This window comes from Mesoplodon mirus (genome assembly GCF_964341445.2).
Source record: "Mesoplodon mirus genome assembly, chromosome: 15".
Taxonomy (NCBI): Eukaryota; Metazoa; Chordata; class Mammalia; order Artiodactyla; family Ziphiidae; genus Mesoplodon; species Mesoplodon mirus.
Window position 1 is genome coordinate 68347270 of NC_138991.1, and position 24430 is coordinate 68371699.

The window sequence follows — 24430 nt, forward strand, 5'->3', positions numbered from 1 at the left end:
GAAGGTCATCATTTAGGGTATGTTGTTTCCCTTACATTTTTCATTTATATACAAAGCATTGTTTAAATGCTTACTTGGACAGCCCCTGCCCAGCACACTTAAGCGTCCTTCTTATTGCAAAGTTCTTCCCAGATACTTGTTTCCATACTGCTGGTCTCAGGTCTTTTCTTTGTCTAGTCTCACAGTGCTTTGCTTAAATCCTGCCTTTCAAAATACAAAAAGATGCTAAAATAAAGGGGAAAAAGAACCTAATTCCCAAAGAAAGGCCATGTAATTAGATCACAGGCTAACCACATATTTTCATGTGTAGTTTTCATTGCATGCAATATCTGAAAATATCCAGTGAGTAGAAGTAGCTAAAGAAAACGAAATAAATCACAGAAATGATTATTAAAACCCGGTTACTTTTGAAAGGACTGATTTTGGTGGAGTTGAGGGTGAGAGGGAAGTGAGGTTCTCCCAGGAGAGTAATTTTTTCTTTCATGCATTTCACACCGGCACGTTACCTGCCTGAAAGTGGCCTTAGGAGTTTACATGAGAACTTGACTGCTAGTTTTTTCCCTTACACACACGCGACACAAACAACACGATTATGATTCGTCACTTAGAGTAGCATCTGGCCTGTTTTCATCTCACCCCGTGGCCCTGTGCACTTAGCCAACTCAGAATACAGTGCTCCTCTTCGCAGACTGGACAGACCTTGGAACTCAACAGTCAGAGCCTGTGATCCCAGCAGCTGAAGCTGGTCGGGTGACTGAAGTAGCGAGGCTAAGAGTAGGTTGCTTTCACCTGCTAGTCCTATTTCCTTCTGCCCCCAAAACAACTTTCAAGATACAATTTAACACTATATTGATTAGCTTTTATTCCCTTGGGTGAATAATACACTTGAAAATGTAATAATAAATTTGCAAACAATATATTTGCTAATTGGCCTTATAGGTGAAAAAAACACAAAGATACGGTTCTAGTCAAACAGCTTGTGCAGTGAACAAAAAAAAAAAAAAAAAGGCTTGAGAAATACAGGCTGGATTAAAGGAAACAATCTCTCAGATAATTAAGGCAAGTATATTTTGCCTGAGAATATAAGCAGCATATCAGCCAGGAAGTACATTATCATCTTGTGCTGCTTTGTTTCATGACTTAGCATATAGTTACCTCAGCTGTTTTTCACGTTCTAAATCGAGGCTAAGTTGAACGTGTCAGGTTTTACAGGTAGACAGTCTACTGCGGCACGCCAGGCAACATTTATTGGTGCTCTAGGTAGAGATGATTCCCTTGTCCATTAAGTTTGGGAAACAGCCAGCATTGCACCTGGGGATTCATAACGTATAGGGAGTGTTATCAAGGGCCCTGAGAAGCCAGCCTAACTATAAAGAGATTTGTCAACAGGGCTTAACCCTTAACCTAGGGTTTCCCAAACTCACTGGAGCATGGGACATTGTTTTCCACAGCTCTTACATTACTATTCTTTAAACAAGCCACTACAGAGCTCAACCAGTTTGGGAGACTGATTACAGCATAACTGAAATTCAACTAAAATGTTTTTGGTAAAAAAAAATACCTTGTTCAGTAATACAGTAACTGTAAATTATTTTCTAACTGGTGTTTTCAAAAACACTTAGTATAAATGGCCATGAAGAAGGTATAGCTATTTAGAAGTTAAATTCAATTCCACAAGGAATGAACATACTTAAGAAAGTGGCCAGGAATGAACATTTTATTGAGCACTTACTCTGTGCCAGGAATACTCCCTTTCTAATTTAATCTTCAAAATGAGCTGGCAAAAGCCCATTTTATGAGTGAAGAAGCTGAAAATAAAGGTTATGTATCACCAAGTGGCAGAGCTGGGAATGGAACTCAAGTCAGTGTGACTCTTAAGATGTAAGTAAGTTACAGGATTCAGATGAACGCATAAAACATCTTTATGAAGAAGGCAAGCATGAGAAAACGTCACCTGAAAAGTTACTGTGAAATGTAACTGAACTTCTAAAAAAAGACTCAAAATTTTGCAGTTCCATCTAAAAGACACGCTAAGTGTTACCTTAATGAGATTTCCTAATGCATGATGCATTAGGACAACACAAAATGTTGAGACTCAGACAAAGAAATCCAACAGTTAAAAAAATTCCTTTACTTGCAACCCACCCCTAACTAACCCAAGAACCTTTTAAAAATAATTCAAAAGTAGCTGCCAAAGATTCCCATCAATTAGTCATCACTGGTGAAATATCCAAAAACTTACAGGAGTTGCAAGAGTTCCAAACTATACATCTATAAAAATAGTAAAACATCTCTTAACAGGAACAGGAAGGCTCGGACTCCTGCTCGGCAGCGTCCGCATCTGGGTCTTGCTCGCCAGGCTCCTTCTCCTGCTGCTGTTTCTTCCACAGTTTGGCCATGGCCAGGAGCTTGAGGTTGGGCTGGTTGGCAGCATCTTCCGGAAAGATGTAATCATAGTATTCTTCCCAGCCTGCATCCGACTACAGGAAAAAAGTAAAACAGTTAAAAGATAAGCTAACACATGGCTGGCATACATTTCAGTTAAAGTGGAGAATTCTCACTGGGGAACCCAGGGTTCAAATTCAACTTACCTTCATTGTGCAAAACAACATCACAGTCTACTTGGAAAGCAGAATTTTCAAAGAGAAATTAGAAGGGCCTGGCCCGGCAGAGTGGGAGTAATTGCTGTTGGATGGGTGTTGCTGCAGCTGTAGCTCACTGAGGGCTACAACCTGGTGGAAAATGCCCTAAAAACCTAAGCAGAGCTGCTGTATGGTCAATCGAGAAGACCGACAGTGACTTCAACCCCATCTTGCAGTCTTACGTGTGAGTCTTTGAATTTTTAAAGATTTACTTAGTATTTACCCAGGAGTGAAAGCCATAAATCTGTGATCATCCTGACTCCCTGCCTTTGAATCCCACCTCCAATCGGGCACTGATTTCACTTCCTAAAGGTCGCCCTGGTCTCAGCTCCCAACACCACCTTGCTCTGCTTACAATAGCCTCCCAGCAGACCCTCCCTCCAACAAAGCCCCTCAAAGCAACCCGCAGGAGACACCAACTGTGTCAGAGCTTTACTACAGCCTACAAAGCCTTCTCTGGATTGGCTCCTACCTAAAGGCTGAGTTTCAATTCCCTCCACCCTGACCTCCTGCTTAATGCTCCGGAAATACATTTCATACAGTTTCTGGAACCAAGCACCAGGAAGAACCTTTGCCAACCCCCCACCCACCCACCCCCCACCCCCCGTTCTCCAGCCCTGGGTGGACCATACACCCTGCTGTGTTGCCATGGTAGCCAGGCTGTGACTGTCTCCTCCTCCAGCTGTCAACCCCCTTTCTCAGATTGTATACATGCCACTTAAAAGTATGCATTTCAAAGTCGGGTGCATTTCTGCTCAGCTGGCAGGAAAGGACCAGCTCAGGGGCTCAGTTCTTACCCCATCATCAGCTTGGACCTTTCTTCTCTTCTTGACTTTCTCTGGCATGAGTTTGTCTACTCTCTCCTTATCTGATGCTGTTCCAAATTCATCTTCAAAGCTTCGCCAAGATTCCAGCAGCATAAGTCTCTCTTCCTTTTCTTCACAGTTTCGCATGGTTTTGTTAGCCTCTTCATAAATTTGTCTGCATTTAGCCAAACTTCCTTCCTTCCCTGAGGACAACTCAAACTGTGCAAAACTGATCCATACCTGAAAAAATATTATTACAGAACCAAATTAACCATGTCACCCAGAAAACAATAATGTAATAATAAAGCTAATTTCTTGTTAGTGACATCTGAGCATAGTCATGTGTTCATCTCTAGTATTCCAATACAACATACTGACGAGATGCTTCTATATAGTAATGGTGAAGCAGTCTGCTTCTATATCCAATTAGGTGTCTGAAATAGTCTCAAAATCCTGAAGTTTAATTTTTTATTCAACCCTACGATATCCAAGTTATTTACACGCAGTATAAATATTGACCTGGTATAAGCTTAACATTCCAAAGTCCTCTGAGACTCACAAGCTCTCTGTAAAAGTAAGGAAATCATATAAAATAAATATATTAAAAAATCCCACACACTTAAAATATAGAAATACACTATTTCTTCCGGACTGCTGATTCAAGCAAAATTAAAGATAACCCACAAAGCACAGGATACCTTGACATGTTGTGTCCGTTGAAGCAATCGTCGGTAAAGATTTCGTGTTCTTTCAGTTTCTTCCTGCTCAATTTCAAAATCAATATATGATTTCCAAAGCACCTAAGAAAGAACTTCATAGGTCAGTCTTGACATTTAAGAAGCAACATGCTCCTATCCAAAGCACAGCCTACCTAGCATTCCCACCTAGGAAATCTAGGAACCTAGAACTTTCATGACCAATTAAGGAACAGACTGTATGTGGATACAAGAAATAATACTGGTGTTTACAGACTGGCCAAAATTTGGCTAAGTGTCTGCATTATGAGAAAAAAGACCTTGGGTTCACTTTTGGATTCTCTTCTGGACTTATCAAAAGAGCAGGGAAACTTGCCAAACCTCCCAGGCACTGTCATGAGGCTGCCACATACCACGGACTTGCGGGGAGCAAACAGGCCCGGATCAGCCAGTGCACACCGTTTTTGTCTCTACTCTAAGTTCCCTGATGTGCCCGAGTCCAACTCAACAAGCATCCAGGGCACAGTTGCCCACCCGCCTGGCAAAGCCCGTCAGATGTGGCCCAGACGCCTGGAGGCCACATTCTGTGGAGTGGCTGAGGCCAAGTGATGGGACCAGTGACGCATAAAGCCCTGCCCAGTGCCGTCAGCGGGGCCTGGTGAACCGGTCAGTGCAGGGTCACACCAGAGCAAGAGTCACTGAGCGAGCTCAGTGGTTCCTGAGGTTCACGCTGTCCTGGCTGTGGTTTGGTGCCACCTCGGCTCAAGCTTAGATCCTGACGGGATGATTTCAGGCCCTGTGGCCAGCCAGGCCGGCCTGGACAGGGGCAGTGGTACCTCCAGGAACATCCTGGTTTAGTGAGAGCCTAATCCAGGCAAAACTGCACCAGAGGGATCCAGGGCTGTGCAGTCCCAACCTTTACTTCCCTTGTTCTCCGGGTGGCCTTGACTGCGCTGCCCGGGCTCATCCTCTTTAGTCTTCTATTAAGAGAAAGGGAGGAAGATCCCACCCATAAGACCCCAATTCATCCTGGCGTCACAGTGGGGCTGTGTTGTGATGTGCTACCCGACTAGAGAGGGCTGCTTCCCCCGCCCTCCTGTCTCCACAACAGGAAGTCCTAATCTGAGTGAAAAAGCCTATAGGTGAGATGGTCTTTATGCTCTAAGAGGCACACATATTCAGAAAGTCATCTGAGGCAACACTGGGCAAGCGTCTAATATAAAGCCATAGTCACCCCGCGGGCCTCACCTCCGGCATGTCCAAGCGTGGCTGACTGATGGCTAACTCGTAGATGGCCCGGGCTCTCTCGATATCGCCAAGGATTGTCTCTAATTCTGCAAATTTAATCCAAGAGGTACAATTTTCAGGCCCAAATTCCAGGAACTTTTCATAAAGCTTCCGGCATCTGTCAAATTCTCGAAGCTGTAGCTCCAATTCTATGTAACCTTTAAATAACTTGTTCTTTGGACACTTGCCTATGGAAGTTCCCTGGAAAAGAAGATAACCGACCGCTGTGATGCCTGAGTGGGTCTGACTTGTGCAGACATCCTCAGCCTGGCCTAGAAGCTGTTCTCCGCTGAGCAAGAGCCTTGGCGCGTCAACATGGCGCACCACCCTCTCCCTCTGCAGTATCGCACTGCTCAAACTGGCTCGACAGAGACCAAAGGAAACCCTCCAATTCACTCAGCTGTCAAGTCGGCCTGTTTCACAAGAGATATAGTGTTCCAGAACTGTTTGGAAAACTATTTTGAATTTCACCTGGTTTCTCAGGATGTCCTAGTGAATGCGGATGTCAGATGGACAACACCTCCCATGAGTAAAAGGATAATCAAGGGACGAACCCTGCTGCCCACAGCCAGGGTGAGAGTAGCTTACCAGAAGGATAGCTGCATCTGATCCTATTAAGAAAGTTTAGAACACTTGTTAAGAGGAAGGTGCACTTAATACACCAAAAATCTTGTACAGGATCAGAATACTAAAGATCTAAGATTCGATGTCTCTAGCCGGAGGAAAGATCTGGTAACTGGCAGCTCTAACTGTCCAATGTTGACACAAAATAACTTAAGTATCATCACCCAATCTTTCTTCAAACGCCGTGCTTTCGAACAAGTCTCAGGTTATAAAGGCACAGTATTTCTGCTGCCTTCTCAAGAGGAATTACATAACCTGTAAGCATTAAGATTTTAATTTCCTTCTCGAAGGACTTAATGATGCATCTTGAGCCTTTCTTTACTCACCAAAGCTCTTCTGGCAAATGGTAAACTTTTCTGTCTTATTTCAAACTGTGCATACAGTAACCACATTTTGGCAAATGTGAACTAGAAAACAAAAGCACAAAAACTCACGTAAGTTAAATTTAAATTAACAAGGGCCACAGGTGAACTTCCCTAAAGCTTCAGAGCTAGGACGGACATATCTTCTCATTTATAAGCTAAGATGACAATATTTGACAGAAATTAGAAACAGTAATCTAGACATTTCACTATAACACAGGGCTCTGCGGCCCCTACTGAGAGGCAGCTTTGTTTGTGGGTGTGCTGTGATCAGGCAGAACATGCCCCTCTATTCTAGAAGGCAACTCGGTTGACACCTCTGTCTCTCATGCTGGGAAATACAGAGATCACGTGTCAACCATCCCCAGAACACGCGTGTTCCCTGCGCCTGTGGACGACCATGCAGGTGCCAGCAGCCGGTTGGCTATCCCCTCTCATGCTGAGCTCAGTCTCTTCTGATCACCATCCTCCTGGAATTTCTCCATTAGCATCTGTATCAGTCATTGGTCACTTAACACAGGCTGCCCGCTCAACCAGACTGTAAGCTGTTTTCAGAGGCAAAGAGTGTATCTTATTCTTATTTATGTTTTCCACAGAGCCTAGCACAGGGAAGAGCCAATCAATAAATATGATTTCACTGAATTATTTCACAAGTAACAGATGCAGGAGTTTGATGTGTCTGGAACAGAACACTTAGAGCAAACATACCTTTTTATGAGGAATGAGTTCCAAAGAGGCCTGGTAAACTTGTCTTGTCCTCTCCGGATCCTGCATTAGGATAAGAAATTTGCACAAAATATTCACGTCTATTACTAATACTAATTTTACTATTACTAATAAAAATATACACCCCTAACATTGAATATGTTTCTACAAGTTATTTTCAAACCCTGACTGCATTTATGATCAAAATTGAACTGCCTCTGGCCATCAAACTTTGATCACAGAATCACCCACAATACAGCCCTCCAACTCTTTTGCCTGACAGCAGAAACAAAGATGTTCTACAGTCTCGGATCAGCAGCAGAAAGTTAACCTTTTCCTATTAACTTACACACAACCGATTTCTGAAAATTTGCTAAAAGTAAGACTGTGCAATCCAGCTGTGATCCCTCTTCATGAGAAAACCCAGGAAACTATAAATAATGAAACTAAGGGCCAGTTCATTGTTCCCTTTCAAGTTCCAAGTAATAATCTTGTTGCACCTCAAGGTTTAAAAAAAATACAGCAAAACTAAAAACCACCTCACCTATGTCCACTACACGTGTACAGAGTTTAAAATGTGGCAGAGGGGACTTCCCTGGTGGTGCAGTGGTTGAGAATCCGCCTGCCAATGCAGGGGACGCGGGTTTGATCCCTGGTCCAGGAAGATCCCACGTGCCGCGGAGCAACTAAGCCCGGGAGCCACAACTACTGAGCCTGCGTGCCTAGAGCCCACAAGCCACAACTACAGAAGCCCACGCACCTAGAGCCTGTGCTCCGCAACAAGAGAAACCACCGCAATGAGAAGCCCGCGCACCGCAACGAAGAGTAGCCCCCGCTCCCCGCAACTAGAGAAAGCCTGCGCGCAGCAACGAAGACCCAACGCAGCCCAAGAAAACCCAAAAAACAAACAACCTTATAAAATGTGGTATCAGTTCCCAGCTGCGCCAGCCGGGCCAAGGCGCAGGGGCAGGAGCCCGCCCCCAGCCACCCCAGGACTAGGCTCTGCACCTTTGCCTCCAGCTCCTCATAGAGGGCGTAGTTGATCCACAGGTAGATGTAGCGCTTCCAGCGCCTCTTCTCCTGCACAGGCGGCACGTTGGCGATGGCTCGCTCGTAGACTTCCCGCACCGTCTCTGCCTCTGCGTCGCTTTCCACCAAGCGCAAGTAATCGAACCATGCGTCGTAGTTGTGCGGGTTAGCCTAGAAAGACAAGGTTAATAATTAGAAACCAAACCCAGAGCTGCACCTGCGGGACTACGTGAGCTGAAAGGAGGCAGTAGACTGACTTTCTGTACTCTAGCAACTTTTTTCTAGACTTTACAGGCTATTTCATTTAAAAATACCATTCTTGAGATTCTATAATAGTAAAGGAAAAGGACTATAGAAGACAGACTATTAGCCAGAGGCCCCCCCAGCAAAGCCCCTTTTATCTACAACAGCTTATTTTTTTGGACTATACCAATTTTTCATGTTTTTTCAAGAAGGTATAAGTCGAAAAATGACTTAGAGACAAATACATAAAGATCAATAACAACTGATGTTTTTTGCTTTTTTGTTTTTAATGAAGCAGCAAATGGTAATCAGAGTAGACCCCTGTTCTGGTGGTGCCCTGGATGCCTCTCCTCCACAGAGGTGAAGGGTGCCAGCTCCCCGTCTTCCCACCCGCTGGCAGCCACCGCACTTGGCTGAGTAAGGACCCCTGCTTGAGGGTCTGGTGCACACGAGTGGGAGACGTGGAGATGAAGCACACTGAGAACTGGTTTGTGGAAGTAGTATCCATTGGCAGGTCAGTCATCCCTGGCCAGACTGACATGTGACTGTCTCAGCTCGTGCTCCAGGACTTTCTGCAACTGCCCTGATTCCCGCCCATTTTCCAAGCCTGCTCCTCCAGCTTCCTATTGATTCTGTAAACCTCCCAGTATCTACAGCTATGAAAATAGACATCTATTTTTTTATAAGTGTCTTTGTTTATATACGTGACTCCACAGCACTATGCCTAGATTTAAAATTACGATGGAATTATACCATGCTCACAACTGCAAAACCTGCCTTTTCAATTAAGAGCAATATGTCTTGAACATATCTTGCTGACCCCATTTAACCCCAGACTTTGTCCTTTGTTTGGAGATATCTTAATTAATTTGGCCAAGCAGAAGTATTTTAAAATACAGAGCAGAGCAGTAAAGGAAAACACTACTACCTTTGAATTCAAATCAAAATAGTACATTACAGAGATGAGAATGGAACCCTAACTACACTATGTCTTTTGTTCAAGCAATTAAGCCAAAAGGTAATATATAAAAATGGGTTTTTTCGATCAATCTCTGACTCTTTCATCTTCTTTAAAAAACGAGCTCAAATGGATTTCAGATTGCTTTTGCTCAAGTTCTTTGTGTACAATCAGCAACCAACAAAGTGACTTCCAACATGCGAGTAGCAGAGCAAATCCAAGCGCTGTCTGCTTGCCTCTTCTACCAGCCCCGTTTACCTCCCCATCTGGAACGCCAATTTACTGCAGACACGTGACGGAGAGCGACGCTGTCACCCAGGACTAGCCAGCAGGTCCCTGCCAGCACAACCACTCACCGCCAGTGCTCACCTTCACCTCCTCCTCGTACTGGAACCTCCGTTTGCTCACGATGATGTCTTCAATGCCCCGCCTGTCACCAAACTTCTTCTCAAAGATGGTGTAATTTTTAAAGAGTTCCTGGGCTTCCTGCTTTGAAATTCGATCCAGGGCATACTTATAGATCACTCGTACCCTCTCAAACTGAAAGCAGACAGGATGGTTATCTTCCAGAACACAGTATTCTCATTCTAGCCACAACTTGAAAATTATGACATAAAACATTACTTGTAAGTTAGATCACGAGGCCTCAAAATGTCCAAAGTACGACTTTTCTTCTCCCTTTTGTTGAGGGAATTTCAGCCAGGATGGACACACTCTCCTCTGAGCCCCACATTTAACAGTGTACCTAACGCTGCCAGCTGGATGTCGTCCACGCATCTCAGGCTCACCCAAGCTCGCACCTCCCGCCCAGCTGGGTCGTTGTCAGACTCCCCGTCCTGGGCAGTCACACCCACCACCCTGATCACACACCTGCTCTGTCAGGGGCCCCCCCAACTCCTCTCTCCTGCATTCCTCACACTCGCTGCTTCCACAGCCCAGCCCTTTCTACCTCCTCAACACAGCCCTTCACTTCTCCCCAGGCCCCTGGTGACCCACCTCCATTTCTCCCTGAACCATGTGAAAAGTGCCCCCATGCCCACTCGGCCGCCCTCCCCCCAATACACTCTGCATGAACCAGCCAGAGGCTCCCCTCACAGCACAGATGACATCCGACCACCTCCTGCTTAAGACCCTCCACACTTCCCACCGGCCTGAGGACAGAATCTGAACTCACCTCTGGGACCTGTGCAAGACCCTGCATTCAGATCCCAGCCAACCCCTCCCCATCCTGTATTATATGACCTACATTACAGGATTATTTTCCATACATACTATGGGAGAAAAGAACTGACTTCTTGTGGGACAATCTCTGTTTCCATTTCATATTCTGTTCTCTGTACTGAGGGCTCTGGGCTTTTTGTTTCCCAGGTTCATCACCTGTAAAGCCCTTTAATCAGGGTATCAAATGACTCTCAGTTTACAGATAATATTCTCAGTCTACGTTTAAAGACTTAATTTTGAAGCAGACCACAACAAAATTAAGACAGTTATAATATAATCCATAATCACTCACTCCCAATCTGCAGCTTAGCCAGATATACGCTGTTTTCCTTGAGAAATCACGTTTGCATATTTTGAAAGCATTTTCTCCAAGGATAAGTGAATAAGAGAATGTAAATGAACTCAATGTGCACAAAAAGTAATCTTTTCTAAGCTGTTTTGCAACATAATCAAGTTCCTTTAAGTTTACTTACCTCTTTCTGATTTTCCTCAAATTTGGCAAAGGCAACATAAAGGTGTTCATCCATATGTTCATCTCCAAAGAATTCAACAGCTCTCTCATACACCTTCCGCGCATGGGCAAAGTAACCATGCTTTTCTTCAAAGCGGGCATACTTGATCCAGTTCTTCACATCAGGGTGCACAAGAACAAGTGAGCGGGATTAAAGAAAAATCAGGCAGAACAACGTGGCTTAAAAAACAAAAACCCAAACCCAGAACCTCAACAACACACACTATGGGCGGCTACAGGGGTGATAAAACATGCACAAAGGTGGAGACCCACTAACCTGTGACCACTCAAGCAGCCACGTCTTGTCTGTGTGGCCTCCTCCAATGCTTATTCAGTATTTTAGGAGTGGTACAAACAGGAGTTTGGAGCCACAAAAAAGCTGAAGCCTATGACTAGCCATATGATCTAGACAAGCCATTAATCTTATCTAAGCCTCAGTTTTATCATCTATAAATAGAGGAAAATAATACCAACCAATGTCATTTGATGATTGACAACTTTTAAATGAGAAAAATGTGTGTAAAACTCTTAGCAATTTCAGGCCAAAAGAATGTGCTCAATAAATGGCACTTTTTGTAGTATCTGCTCAATAACATTAATATTTAAATTACTGATTAAGAAAAAAACATGTGGGAGGAGTCAAGATAGCTGAATAGGAGTACATGGAGCTCACCTCAACCCACAGATACATCAAGAATACATCTACAAATGGAACAGTTCTCACAGAGCACCTGCTGAACACTTGCAGAGGACCTCAGACACCTGAAAGGGCAAGAAAGATCCCTGCATAACCAGGTAGGACAAAAGAAAGAAACAAAACGAAGAGGAAGCGGGGTGGGACCTGCGCCCCTTTGGGGGAGCTGGAGGAGTGGGGAGGCTCCCGCACCCAGGGAAGCCCCCTCCCTGGTGGGGAGATCAGCTGGGACAGAAGGGGAGCTTCAGGGGCCTGCAGAAGAGCGCAGCAACCGGTCTGTGGCAGGCAGGACAGACTGTGACCTACACAGATGGTCCCTGCCTCAGCCCTGCACACCCCAACTTGAGATGTGTGTGAGCCGGTGCGGAAGGGGCTGGGTGCTGGAACGTGGCGTGGGAGAGCAGATCCGGGGAGAAGACTGCCGTTGGCTGCACAGAGACAGCCTGTTCTGACAACCCGGAATGTTTGTGGAGGAAGCTGGGGCTGTCCTTGCAGCCTCCTTCCCCACGTACCAGGCCCTGCCTCCACACGCACTGGGAGGGACTCCCACCTGGGTGGGCTCGAACACCCCAATTCCTGGCCCAGCCCCCTCCGACCTGAAACCAAGGAGGAACAGGCCAAGACACAGATCAATCAAAGTGACAAAAATTAAATACAAAGAAAAAATATCAAAGCAACAAATAACATACAAGAGAATCCCCATAAGGTTATCAGCTGACTTTTCAGTTGAAACTGCAGGCCAGAACGGAGTGGCACCATATATTTGAAGTGATGAAAGGGAAAAATGTACAACCAAGAATACTCTACCCAGCAAGGCTCTCATTCAGATTCGATGGAGAAATCAAAAGATTTACAGACAAGCGAAAGCTGAGAGAATTCAGCACCACCAAACCAGCTTTACAACAAATGCTAAAGGTACTTCTTTAGGGTGGAAAAGAAAAGGCCACGACTAGAAATAAGAAATGGGAAAGCTCACTGGTAAAGGCAAACATAAAGTAAACGCAGGAAATTATCCACACACAAATATGATATCAAAACCAGCAACTGCGAGAAGAGGAGAATACAAATGCAGGAAATGGGAAATGCACTTGAAATTAAGAGACGAGCAACTTAAAACAACCTAGTGTATATATATATACGTAGACTGCTATATCAAAACATCATGGAACCTGCAAACCAAAAAACTACAATAGATACACACACACACACAAAAGCAATCCAAACACAACACTAAAGACAGTCATCAAATCACAAGAGAACAGAAGAGGAAGGGAAGAAAAAAGACCTACAAAAAAAAACCCAAAACAATTAAGAAACTGGCAATAAGGACATACATATCAATAAGTACCTTAAATGTAAATGGATTAAATGCTCCAATCAAAAGACACAGACTGGCTAAATGGATACAAAAACAAGACCCGTATATATGCTGTCTACAAGAGACCCACTTCAGATCTAGGGACACATACAGACTGAAAGCGAGGGGATGGAAAAAGGTATGCCATGCAAATGGAAATCAAAGAAAGCTGGAGTAGCAATACAATACTCGTATCAGGCAAAACAGATAAAGACTGTTACAAGAGACAAGGAAGGAAACTACATAATGATCAAGGGATCAATCCAAGAAGATGTAACAATTGTAAATATAGATGCACCCAACATACGAGCACCTCGATATATAAGGCAAATGCTAACAGCCATAAAAGAGGAAATCGACAGCAACACAGTAATACCGGGGGACTTCAACACCCCACTTTCATCAATGGACAGATCATCCAGACAGAAAATCAATCAGGAAACACAGGCCTTAAATGACACATTAGACCAGATAGACCTAATTGATATTTACAGAACATTCCATTCGAAAGCAGCAGAATACACTTTCTTCAAGTGCATATGGAACATTCTCCAGGATAGATCACATATTGGGCCACAAATCAAGCCTCGGTAAATTTAAGAAAACTAAGATCATATCAAGTATCTTTTCTGACCACAATGCTATGAGATTAGAAATCAACTACAGGAAAAAAACTAAAAAACACAAACACTTGGAAGCTGAACAATATGTTACTGAACAACCAAGGGATCACTGAAGAAATCAAAGAGGAAATCATAAAATACCTAGAGACAAATGACAACAAAAACACGACAGCCCAAAACCAATGGGATGCAGCAAAAGCAGTTCCAAGAGGGAAGTTTACAGCAATACAATCCTACCTCAAGAAACAAAAAACACCTCAAATAAACAACCTAACCTTACACCTAAAGCAACCAGAGAAAGAACAACAACAAAAACCCCAAAGTTAGTGGAAGGAAAGTAATCATCAAGTTCACAGCAGAAATAGAGAGAAAAAAATATAGGAAAAAAAAATCAATGAAACTAAAAGCTGGTTCTTTGAAAAGATAAACACAACTGATAAACCTTTAGCCAGATTCATCAAGAAAAAAAAGGGAGACGCCTCAAATCAATAAAATTAGAAATGAAAAAGGAGAAGGTACAACTGACACCACAGAAAAACCAAGGATTATAAGAGACTACTAAAGCAACCGTATGCCAATAAAATGGACAACCTAGAAGAAATGGACAAATTCTTAGCAAGATACAACCTTCCAAGACTGAACCAGGAAGAAACAGAAAACATGAACCCACCATTCTCAAGTACTGAAGTTGAAGCTGTGATTAAACACTTCCAACAGGGGTTTCCCTGGTGGCGCAGTGGTTGAGAGTACACCTGCCGATGCAGGGGACATGGGTTCATGCCCCAGTCCGGGAAGATCCCACATGCCGCAGGGCAGCTGGGCCCGTGAGCCATGGCTGCTGAGCCTTCACGTCCAGAACCTGTGCTCTGCAACGGGAGAGGCCACAAGAGTGAGAGGCCCACGTACCACACACACACAAAAAAAACAACTTCCAACAAACAGAAGTCCAGGACTAGATGGCTTCACAGGTGAATTCTATACAACACTTAGAGAAGAGTTAACACCGATTCTTCTGAAACTTTTCCAAAAAATTGCAAAGGAATACTCCCAAGTTCATTCTACAAGGCCACCATCATCCCGATACCAAAACCAGGAAAAGCTACCACAAAAAAAGAAAATTACAGGTCAATATCACTAATGAACATAGATGCAAAAATCCTCAACAAAATACTAGCAAACCTAATTCAACAATACATTAAAAGGATCATACACCATGATCAAGTGGGATTTATCCAAGGGATGCAAGGATTCTTCAATATCTGCAAATCAATCGGTATGATACAACATGTTAACAAACTGAAGAATAAAAACTATATGATCATCTCAATAGATGCATAAAAAGCTTTTGACAAAATTCAACACCCATTTATGATAAAAACTCTCCAGAAAGTGGGCACAGATGGGACATACCTCAACATAATAAAGGCCATATATGAAACTCACAGCTAACATCATACTCAATGGTGAAAAACTGAAAGCATTTCCAACATCAGGAACAAGGCAAGGATGTCCACTGTCACCACTTGTATTCAACATAGTTTTGGAAGTCCTAGGCACGGCAATCAGAGAATAAAAAGAAATAAAAGGAATCCAAATTGGAGAGAAAGTAAAACTGTCACTGTTTGCAGATGACATGATATTATACTTAGAAAATTCCAAAGATACTACGAGAAAACTACTAGAGCTCAATCTGGTAAAGCTGAAGGATACAAAATACACAGAAATCTCTTGCATTCCTATACACTAACAACAAATGATCAGAAAGAGAAATTAAGGAAACAATCCCATTTACCATCACATCAAAAAGAATAAAATACCTGGGAGTAAACCTATTATGTAAGAAGGCAAAACACTTGTACTTAGAAAACTATAAAATGCTAATGAAAGAAATCAAAGATGACACAAACAGATGGAAAGATATAACATGTTCTTGGATTGGAAGAATCAGCATTGTCAAAATCACTATACTACCCAAGGCAACACAGAGATTCAATGCAATCCCTATCAATGGCATTTTTCACAGAACTAAAAGAAAAAAAGTTTTAATCTGTATGTTAACACAAAAGACCCCAAATGGCCAAAGCAATCTTGAGAAAAAAAAAAAAAAACAGAGTTGGAGGAATTAGGCCCCCTGGCTTCAGACTATACTACAAAGCTACAGTCATCAAAAGAGTACGGTATTGGCACAAAAACAGAAATACAGATCAAAAGAACAGGATAGAAAGCTCAGCGATAAACCCACACACCTAGGGTCAACTAATCTATGACAAAAGAGGCCAGAATATAAAATGGAGCAAAGATAACCTCTTCAATAAGTGGTGCTGGGAAAACTGGACAGTTACATGTAGAAGAATGAAATTAGAACACTCCCTAACACCATACACAAAAGTAAACTCATAATAGATTAAAGAACTAAATGTAAAGCCAGATACTCTTAGAGGAAAACAGGCAGAACACTCTGACATAAATCGCAGCAATATCTTTTTGGTTCCACCTCCTAGAGTAATGAAAATAAAAACAAAAATAAATGGGACCTAATTAAACTTAAAAGCCCTTGCACATCAAAGGAAACCATAAACAAAACGAAAAGACAACCCACAGAATGGGAGAAAATATTTGCAAACAAAGCAACCAACAAGTGATTAATCTCCAAAATATACAAATAGCTCACGCAGCTCTATATCAAAAAAAAAAACAAACAACCCAATCAAAAAATGGTCAGAAGATCTAAACAGACATTTCTCCAAAGAGGACAGATAGATGGTCAAAATGCACTTGAAAAGATGCTCTACATCACTAATTATTAGAGAAATGCACATCAAAACTTCAAAGAGGTATCACCTCATACCAATCAGAATGGCCATCATCAAAAAGTCTACAAACAATAAATGCTGGAGAGGGTGTGGAGAAAAGGGAACCCTCTTGCACTGTTGGTGGGAATGTAAATTGATACAGCCACTATGGAGAACAGTATGGAGGTTCCTTAAAAAACTAAAAATAGAACTACCATATGACCCAGCAATCCCACTACTGGGCATATACTCTGAGAAAACCATAATTCAAAAAGAGACATGCACCCCAATGTTCATTGCAGCACTATTTACAATAGCCAGGACATGGAAGCAACCTAAGTGTCCATCAACAGATGAACAGATAAAGAAAACGTGGCACATATATACAATGGAATATTCCTCAGCCATAAAAAGAAACGGAAGTGAGTTATTTGTAGTGAGGTGGATGGACCTAGAGACGGTCATACAGAGTGAAGTCAGTCAGAAAAAGAAAAACAAATACCATATGCTAACACATATATATATGGAATTTAAAAAAAAAAAGGTTCTGAAGAACCTAGGGGTAGGACAGGAATAAAGATGCAGACATAGAGAATGGACTTGAGGACACGGAGAGGGGGGAAGGGTAAGCTGGAATGAAGTGAGAGAGTGGCATGGACATATATACACTACCAAATGTAAAACATATAGCTAGTGGGAAGCACCCACATAGCACGGGGAGATCAACTCAGTGCTTTGTGACCACCTAGAGGGGTGGGATAGGGAGGGTGGGATGGAGTTGCAAGAGGGAGGGGATATGGGAATATATGTATACGTATAGCTGATTCACTTTGTGATACAGCAGAAACTAACACACCACTGTAAAGCAATTATACTCCAATAAAGATGTTTGGAAAAAAAACTAAATATAGAACTACCATATGATCCAGCAATCTGGTCATACATCTGGAGAAAACTGTAATTTGAAAAGACACATGCACCCCATGTTCATTGCAGCAGCAATTACAATAGCAAGGACATGGAAACAACCTAAATGTCCATCTACAAAGGAATGGATAAATGAGATATTGTACATATATACAATGGAATACTACTCAGCCATAAAAAAGAATGAAATAATGCCATTTGCAGTAACATGGATAAATCTAGAAATTATCATACTAAGTGAAGTCAGGCAGAGAAAGACAAATATATATCACTTATATGTGGAATTTAATTTAAAAAATGATACAAATGAACTTTTTTGCAGAGAGAAACAGACTCACCGATCTTGAAATCAAACTTACGGTTACCAAAGGGGAAATATCAGGGGAAGTGATGGATTGGGAGATTGGGATTAACACATACACACTACTATATATAAGATAGATAACTAACAGGGATCTACTGTATAGCACAGGGAACTCTACTCAATGTTCTGTGGTAACCTATATGGGAAAAGAATCTGAAAAAGAATGGATACATGTATATGTATAACTGATTCACTTTGCTGTACACCTGAAACTAACACAACATTGTAAATCAACTATACTCCAATAAAAATTTAAGGAAAAAAAAAAAGGAAGTTCCCTAGCAGTCCAGTGGTTAAGACTTGGCGCTTTCACTGCCATGGTCCAGGTTCAATCCCTGGTCGGATAACTAAGATTCTGCAAGGTGCGTGGCGCAGACAAAAAAATTAAAAAAAAAGAAAAAAGAAAGGAAGAAAGAAAAAACATGTCGCAAAAGGAAAACTTCTAACCAGAGTCAAAAGAAAGTTCTGAATTACCATTTACTTCTTCACAGGACGTATGTATTTTTAATCTACCTTCCGTGAAGAAATCGTTAATTTCTAAAGTAGTAATACATTCAAATAGGGCAACGATGTAAAGAGTGCAGGCTCTAAAGCGGCTACTGGGTTCAAATCCCATCTCCATCACTACCCGAGAGACCCTCTCCTGCCTGTTTCCTCATCTGTAGAATGAAACAATTTCCTGAGTCACAGGGCTGTGGTGGGGATTAAAGGACATTATCTGTAAAGTGCTTAGAATAATGCATGGCACCAAGCAGGCACTATAAATGTTGTTGTTAAACTAGTAATATCAAAATGAGTAGTCATATTTAAGATGTTAAAATTGCATAATAAATTTGAGTCTTGTATCTCGCAGTAGTTATGTTGTATGAAGTCATTCTGCCTAACAAATACCAAATCACTGCTCCTAGGGGAAATACATACACACACATATATACACACACACACACACCTCACACAGACTGTGATTTTAAATCCTAAAAACAACTAATGTTGGTAGATTCTATTTTCTTTATTTGATGAAAGAGAAAGAAAACAAGTCTCAGACGTGTTAAGTGACTTGCCTGAGGCCGCCCACTAACTGGTGCCAGAGAAAGGATTCAGCCCCATCCAGCTGGCCCCAGAGCTGAAGTGTCTCTCTCTCCCCTGTACCGCCCCTCCCATCCCTTGCCCCGGTCACCCTTGCAGGAGAGCAGAGACAGAAGGCAGATGATCGTCTTGTTTGTCCTCAACTGGGACCATGTGCCTTGGGTGATTCAAATTTTTCATCACTCTGGGCTTGTCTGCAAATGACTGCCAAAGTACCACAAATACTGATTTTGGGTTTACAAATAAACTTTAGCAAGTAGGAGAATTCACAAGTACAAGAACAATGAAAAAGGAGAATCAACTATTTCAAGCTCCCGAGAGTGCTTTCCCGTGTTACCATCTCCTCTTCACAGTCAGCCCACAGCGGGAACTTTTATCTTCTTTTTAAAGATGAGGACACGAAGGCTCCAAGGAGTTACCCGACACATTGAGGTCACACGGCTAGTAAATGGTAACCCTCTAGATTGACTCCAGTACCGGTGCTAATAACCAACATACACCCCAGAACAAACCAGGACCCGATGCAGCAGCCAGGGCCTTAGGATATCACCTTCGACAAGGAACTACAGTGTTAATGCCAAAGTATAAACAGACCAAAGTCTCACTGGAAAAGATTCAATTATCCAGACCACAAACTTTTTTTCTGACCAACCTGTGTCCCTAGAAAATACAAACGAAGTCTGTGCAGCAGATGTTGACTTCTAGGCCAATATCAATGACCACATGTCCCAACTAGACCACAGCCCCACGGGAGTGCAGCACCTGGGAAAAGGGCACCACGCAGACCCGTCCAAAGGATATAGCGCTCATAAATGGTGCGGGCCCGATCCACCTCTTTGTATCTCAGCTCGAAGTTGATGTAAGAGTGCCAGGCCTGCTCCTCCGGCTGCCACTCCATCCAGCGCTCGAACACCTGCCGGGCACCCGCCATGTTCCCCAGCATCTCCTCCATGTACGTGTACTTGTACCTTTAACAAAATCATCCCAAATTATCTGTCATGGTCAAAACGACTTAGGGAAGATAACAGTCTCTGGCAATTTCTAGCTCTAACTTTGTTAAACACGAAGAAGATTTAGGGCTTTATCTTCCCTGAAGGTTAAGTCAAACATGTTTTCTTATTAAAATGTAAATCTGAAAAGGATCAACCATTGGAAAAAAGGATTTTTCTCCTCAAAAGTTGCTTAGTTTGACAAGATGATTTTTATGCATAAAAGATTACAACCAAAATTTGTTTTGATTACACAGCTATTATACATTGAGATTATAACTTAGCAGAAAAAGTACTGATAGGGCTTCCCTGGTGGCACAGTGGTTGGGAGTCCGCCTGCCGATGCAGGGGACACGGGTTCGTGCCCCGGTCCGGGAAGATCCCACATGCCGCGGAGCGGCTGGGCCCATGAGCCGTGGCCGCTGAGCCTGCACGTCCGGAGCCTGTGCTCCGCAACGGGAGAGGCCACAACAGTGAGAGGCCCGCGTATTGCCAAAAAAAAAAAAAAAAAAAGTACTGATAGTATGTTTAAAGAAAAAATAAGATGTAAGATTAAATATATATACGATTCCAACTATAAATAAAAGAAATACACAAAAATGTGGAAATTTGTAGTCTACAAAAAGCCATTTCGTTAGATCAGACACTTACCAGAACTGGTTGACGCGAGGCAGCGTCGTTATGGCCCGGTCCCAGATGTTTCGGGCATGGTTGACCTGGCGATTCTTCATTTCCATTTCTGCATATTTCAGCCAGAGTGTAATATTTCGATAGTCCACATCCAAAGCACGTTCGTATATGGATCGAGCCCTAGAGAAGCAAGATTTGGAGGGTATCAGAAACAGTACGTGCAACACACATGGCAAGCATTCGAAACCATCTGCAGGGCTCTGCCATTGTGTCAGGTGTTTACCATGAGCCGGGTTCTGGGCATAAAAAGGTGAAAAGATGTGATGTTCTCAGGAACCTTAACAAGCCTTAGAGAAAGACTGACATGCGTGTAATTGCAACGCAATGTGATAAGTGTCATAGTCAACGTCTGCACAAGGAAGTAGAGGGGAAAGAAATGAAAACGTCTGGTGGAAAAGGCCAGGCAGTAGGTAAGAACTTGGGAAAAGTTCCAGAGGCCAAAGTGGGTAGGGAGGACGCTCAGTGCAGGCAGAGAGAACAGCCAGGTGTCAGGTTGAGGAGGCAAGATGTGTCCAGGGAGCGACAGGTGCTCGGGCCCAGCCAGAGCAGGGGGCATGCTGGGAGAACGCAGAAAGGGGGACAACAGGAAGGCTCAGGCTGTGATGTCATCTTTTTGGCCACTGGTTTTCAGTGGAACAATTTTTATTAAAAAAAAAAAAATCCCAATATGGAGACAGCAGATGCCACTGCACTTCTCTGGCTATAAAGTGTGTGCCCACGGCGAGACCCACCTGGAAAGCCTCCACTGCTCCCCCCAGGACTGTCCCACCACAGTGGCCCTCACGCCCCTCAAAGGAACCCTGGGGTCCCACGGAACAGACTGAAAATTATTAGCAGAGACACACGCTTTTACTCGTGCTTTAACTTTTTCTGTGTTTTCGTATCTGGTAATTTATGAATTTTTATTTATACAATTCCATGCTCAGTGATTTTTACCTTTGAATCTCCTTTAGACTCTCTTCCCATTGTGCATATTTTATCCAGTTACTAATCACAGTCCTGTTTTTTCTTATGTTATCTTCAAAAGTCTGGCAAAAGGCAAAAAGGGTCAAATTAAAGGGAAAAATAACTAAAAATGACATCGTCTTTTGTCTATTGATCTTTGCACTAAGAAGTTTATTCATTTTGCTCTTATTTAAGAGAAATGACATCCTGGAAGCCTCAAGAAATAAGAAACCTACTAAAGAAGGTTATGGTCACAAGTGTTTCCTTAAAGTCTTACATGCAAACGGAGAGAAAAACTTTAGATAAAAAGAATTATTAGTAGAATTGTTGATATTTTCTCTTATTGCTCATGACAACTAACTGGCACTTTAATATACTCTACACTTTTCCTAATAAGAAAACATTTTTACCTATTTAAGTCCTCTCAATGTCTCAGAATTTCATACACAGCTCATTGAGGATAACTAATAAGTAGATATAGTAAGATTAGCAGTTTAAAATGATCCCACATCCTAGGGTGAGAAGGTCGGATCAGATCCTCAAGTCTTCTCGCGGCTCTATCCCAGGTCTTACCTCTTAACACACAAGTCGGTACAGACAGAAGAACATAATGCAATCTCGCTAATTCCACCCCTCCTCCAGCTGTCTGTTGTTCTGCCTGTTAAACTCCCACCCATCTTTGTTTCAGCACCAAACATTCTGTCTCTGATGGATTTAATTTCTTTAAGACAGACAACTCATGGCATATTTCATAGAGCTCAGCACAATGCAATCACCTGGTAACCAGAAGTTATGCTATTCATGTGGCTAGAAACACTCACCTCTTTTTAGCTTATAGTCTCTCTAACCAGCGAGGAACTTTTCAAACTCTGACCTATAGATTCCTAACAACATCAACAGACTAAAAGAGATCACATGGACCCACCTTCCTCTTCCTTAGTTTGTAATCATTTAACTCTTCTTCATCTGTGATCTTCTGTTGAGGCGGAGGTGGAAGAAGCTCGAGTTCTCTTTCCTTAGCTTCTCTTAGCAGTTGCTCTGCAGTTATCTGCACCTCAGCTGGGGCTTTGTTTTTCACCTTTTAAGACAGGAGACATTTCTATTTTTAGCAAGTGCTCTTCGCAACAAGGTTTAAGAAACAAATGAACATATTTTTGGATGTGAACTTTATAAACATTACTACAAGATGCCCTCTTTGCATGACATGCTCCCATTTCTCTATGAAACAAAGTAAAAAAAAAATATTTTCTATGTTATGCAGGGTATCTATTACAAAGCCATAGGTAAAAGCCTCAAGAGACAAGATAGCAAAACCAGCAAGTTTTCCCTTTTAGAATAGTATACAAATAAACTTCAAGGCTGCCTTGGTAAAATTCTCACAAAAGGTTTTGTTTTATCAAGATGTGTGCCATTTCTTATCTGGCATTTCAACCTCGGTTTACAGAATTCTTCAACTTCTGCCCCAGGTGGATAACTGCGTTTGACTTTTCATGGCATTTCAAAGACATATTCAGTAAGTTCCCATCATTAGAATGTAAGCTTCTTGAGGTCTCAGAGCTGTGCTGTGCAACACAGCAGCCACGAACCACATTTGGTGAGTCCAAACTGGGCTGCGAGTGTAAAACACACACGGGATTTTGAAGATTTAATATGAAAAAGAGAATAAACTACCTAATTAAACTTTTTATATTCCTTACACGTTGGAATGACACTATCTTGGCTACACCTGCTAAATATATAAATTAAAATTCACGTCACCTGTTTTAACATAGCTATGAGAAAACTTACAATTACCTATGTGGCTCATGTTATATTTCTGTGGGACCCATGGAGCCCAAGAGAAGTTTATGGAACTGAATTATAAGAAATATTAAGTATTTAATGCCATGTGTGGAATGATGACAATGATAATGACGATGGCTCATACCGAATGAGCATTAACTGCCAGAAGCTGTGCTATGTGCTTTCTACGCATTATCTCAGGGGGTCATCTACATGGGTATGTAAAGGACAGGCTCCAGAAACTGACTGGAGGGAGAGTATCTGTAAAGGCTTTAGAACAAAGCCTGTCACATATATTAAGCACTCGCTAAGTATTAGCCGCCGACGGAAATATCAGCGCGAATCAGATATTTGGTTTAATTGCTTAAATTATGCCGACACACAGCTCTTCTCATCTACTCTCATTCCCTCCACTCTCAGCTGGGTAACTCCTATTCCGCCTTCAAGGGTCAGCTTAACCGTCTCTTGCTCAGCAAAGTTTACGCTGGAAACCCCTCACACAAGCCCAGATGCCACGGCATATTCCACTCGGCCTCAGTAGCCTTTGCAAGGTTGCAATTTTACACTTAAGGTATCTTACTGGAGGGCTGCTCGTCGTCCGCCCTCTTTGGAGCCCCACAGCGCCTAGCGCTTGCCCGGCTCAGCTAGTCTGTATTGAAGGACCCCACTCCTTCCCCCGCAAAACACCTCTCCACTCGACGGCCCCGCGGACACTGGTGTGCCTCCCCGCGCCCCGCCCCCCACCGGCTGGCCCTTCCCTCCGTCTCCCCCGGGGTCCCGCACGGGGCGGACCGGCTCCCGGGACCACACACCTCCCGCCCCAGGCACCACCTAGACGGGGCCAAACCCTCTCCTAGGCCTCCTTCTACGAGGCCCCGCGCCGCCGCCTACCTTGGCCACTTTGGGTATCCTCTGCTTCCCGGCCGCGGTGGAGGCCGCCATGGCTGCAGCGGCTGACTCAGGCGACCCCTAGACCCCAGAAACGGGCCCACAGCACTCGCCCGCACCGCAAAGCTTTCCGACAAGCTGGATCCCGGAACGGGAAGCGGAAATGGCTGGAGTGACTTTTGACCTCCCTCCCGTGCCGTGACGGCGGCA

General features: G+C 43.0%; 1 protein-coding gene across 1 annotated transcript; it reads right to left on the reverse strand.

The window, feature by feature from the left end:
- Positions 1 to 57: 57 nt before the first annotated feature.
- On the reverse strand, positions 58 to 24365 carry CRNKL1 (crooked neck pre-mRNA splicing factor 1). Its single transcript, XM_082600451.1, has 14 exons — positions 24224 to 24365; positions 22476 to 22628; positions 21542 to 21633; positions 20567 to 20725; positions 19728 to 19894; positions 11046 to 11224; positions 9721 to 9891; positions 8130 to 8321; positions 7125 to 7184; positions 6381 to 6461; positions 5392 to 5631; positions 4147 to 4248; positions 3440 to 3688; positions 58 to 2480 (listed from the first exon to the last, which is right to left on the reverse strand). The coding sequence occupies exons 1-14, from the start codon at positions 24272 to 24274 to the stop codon at positions 2295 to 2297; spliced, it is 2082 nt and encodes a 693-aa protein (XP_082456577.1). The 5' UTR covers positions 24275 to 24365; the 3' UTR covers positions 58 to 2294.
- Between the last annotated feature and the right edge of the window lie 65 nt (positions 24366 to 24430).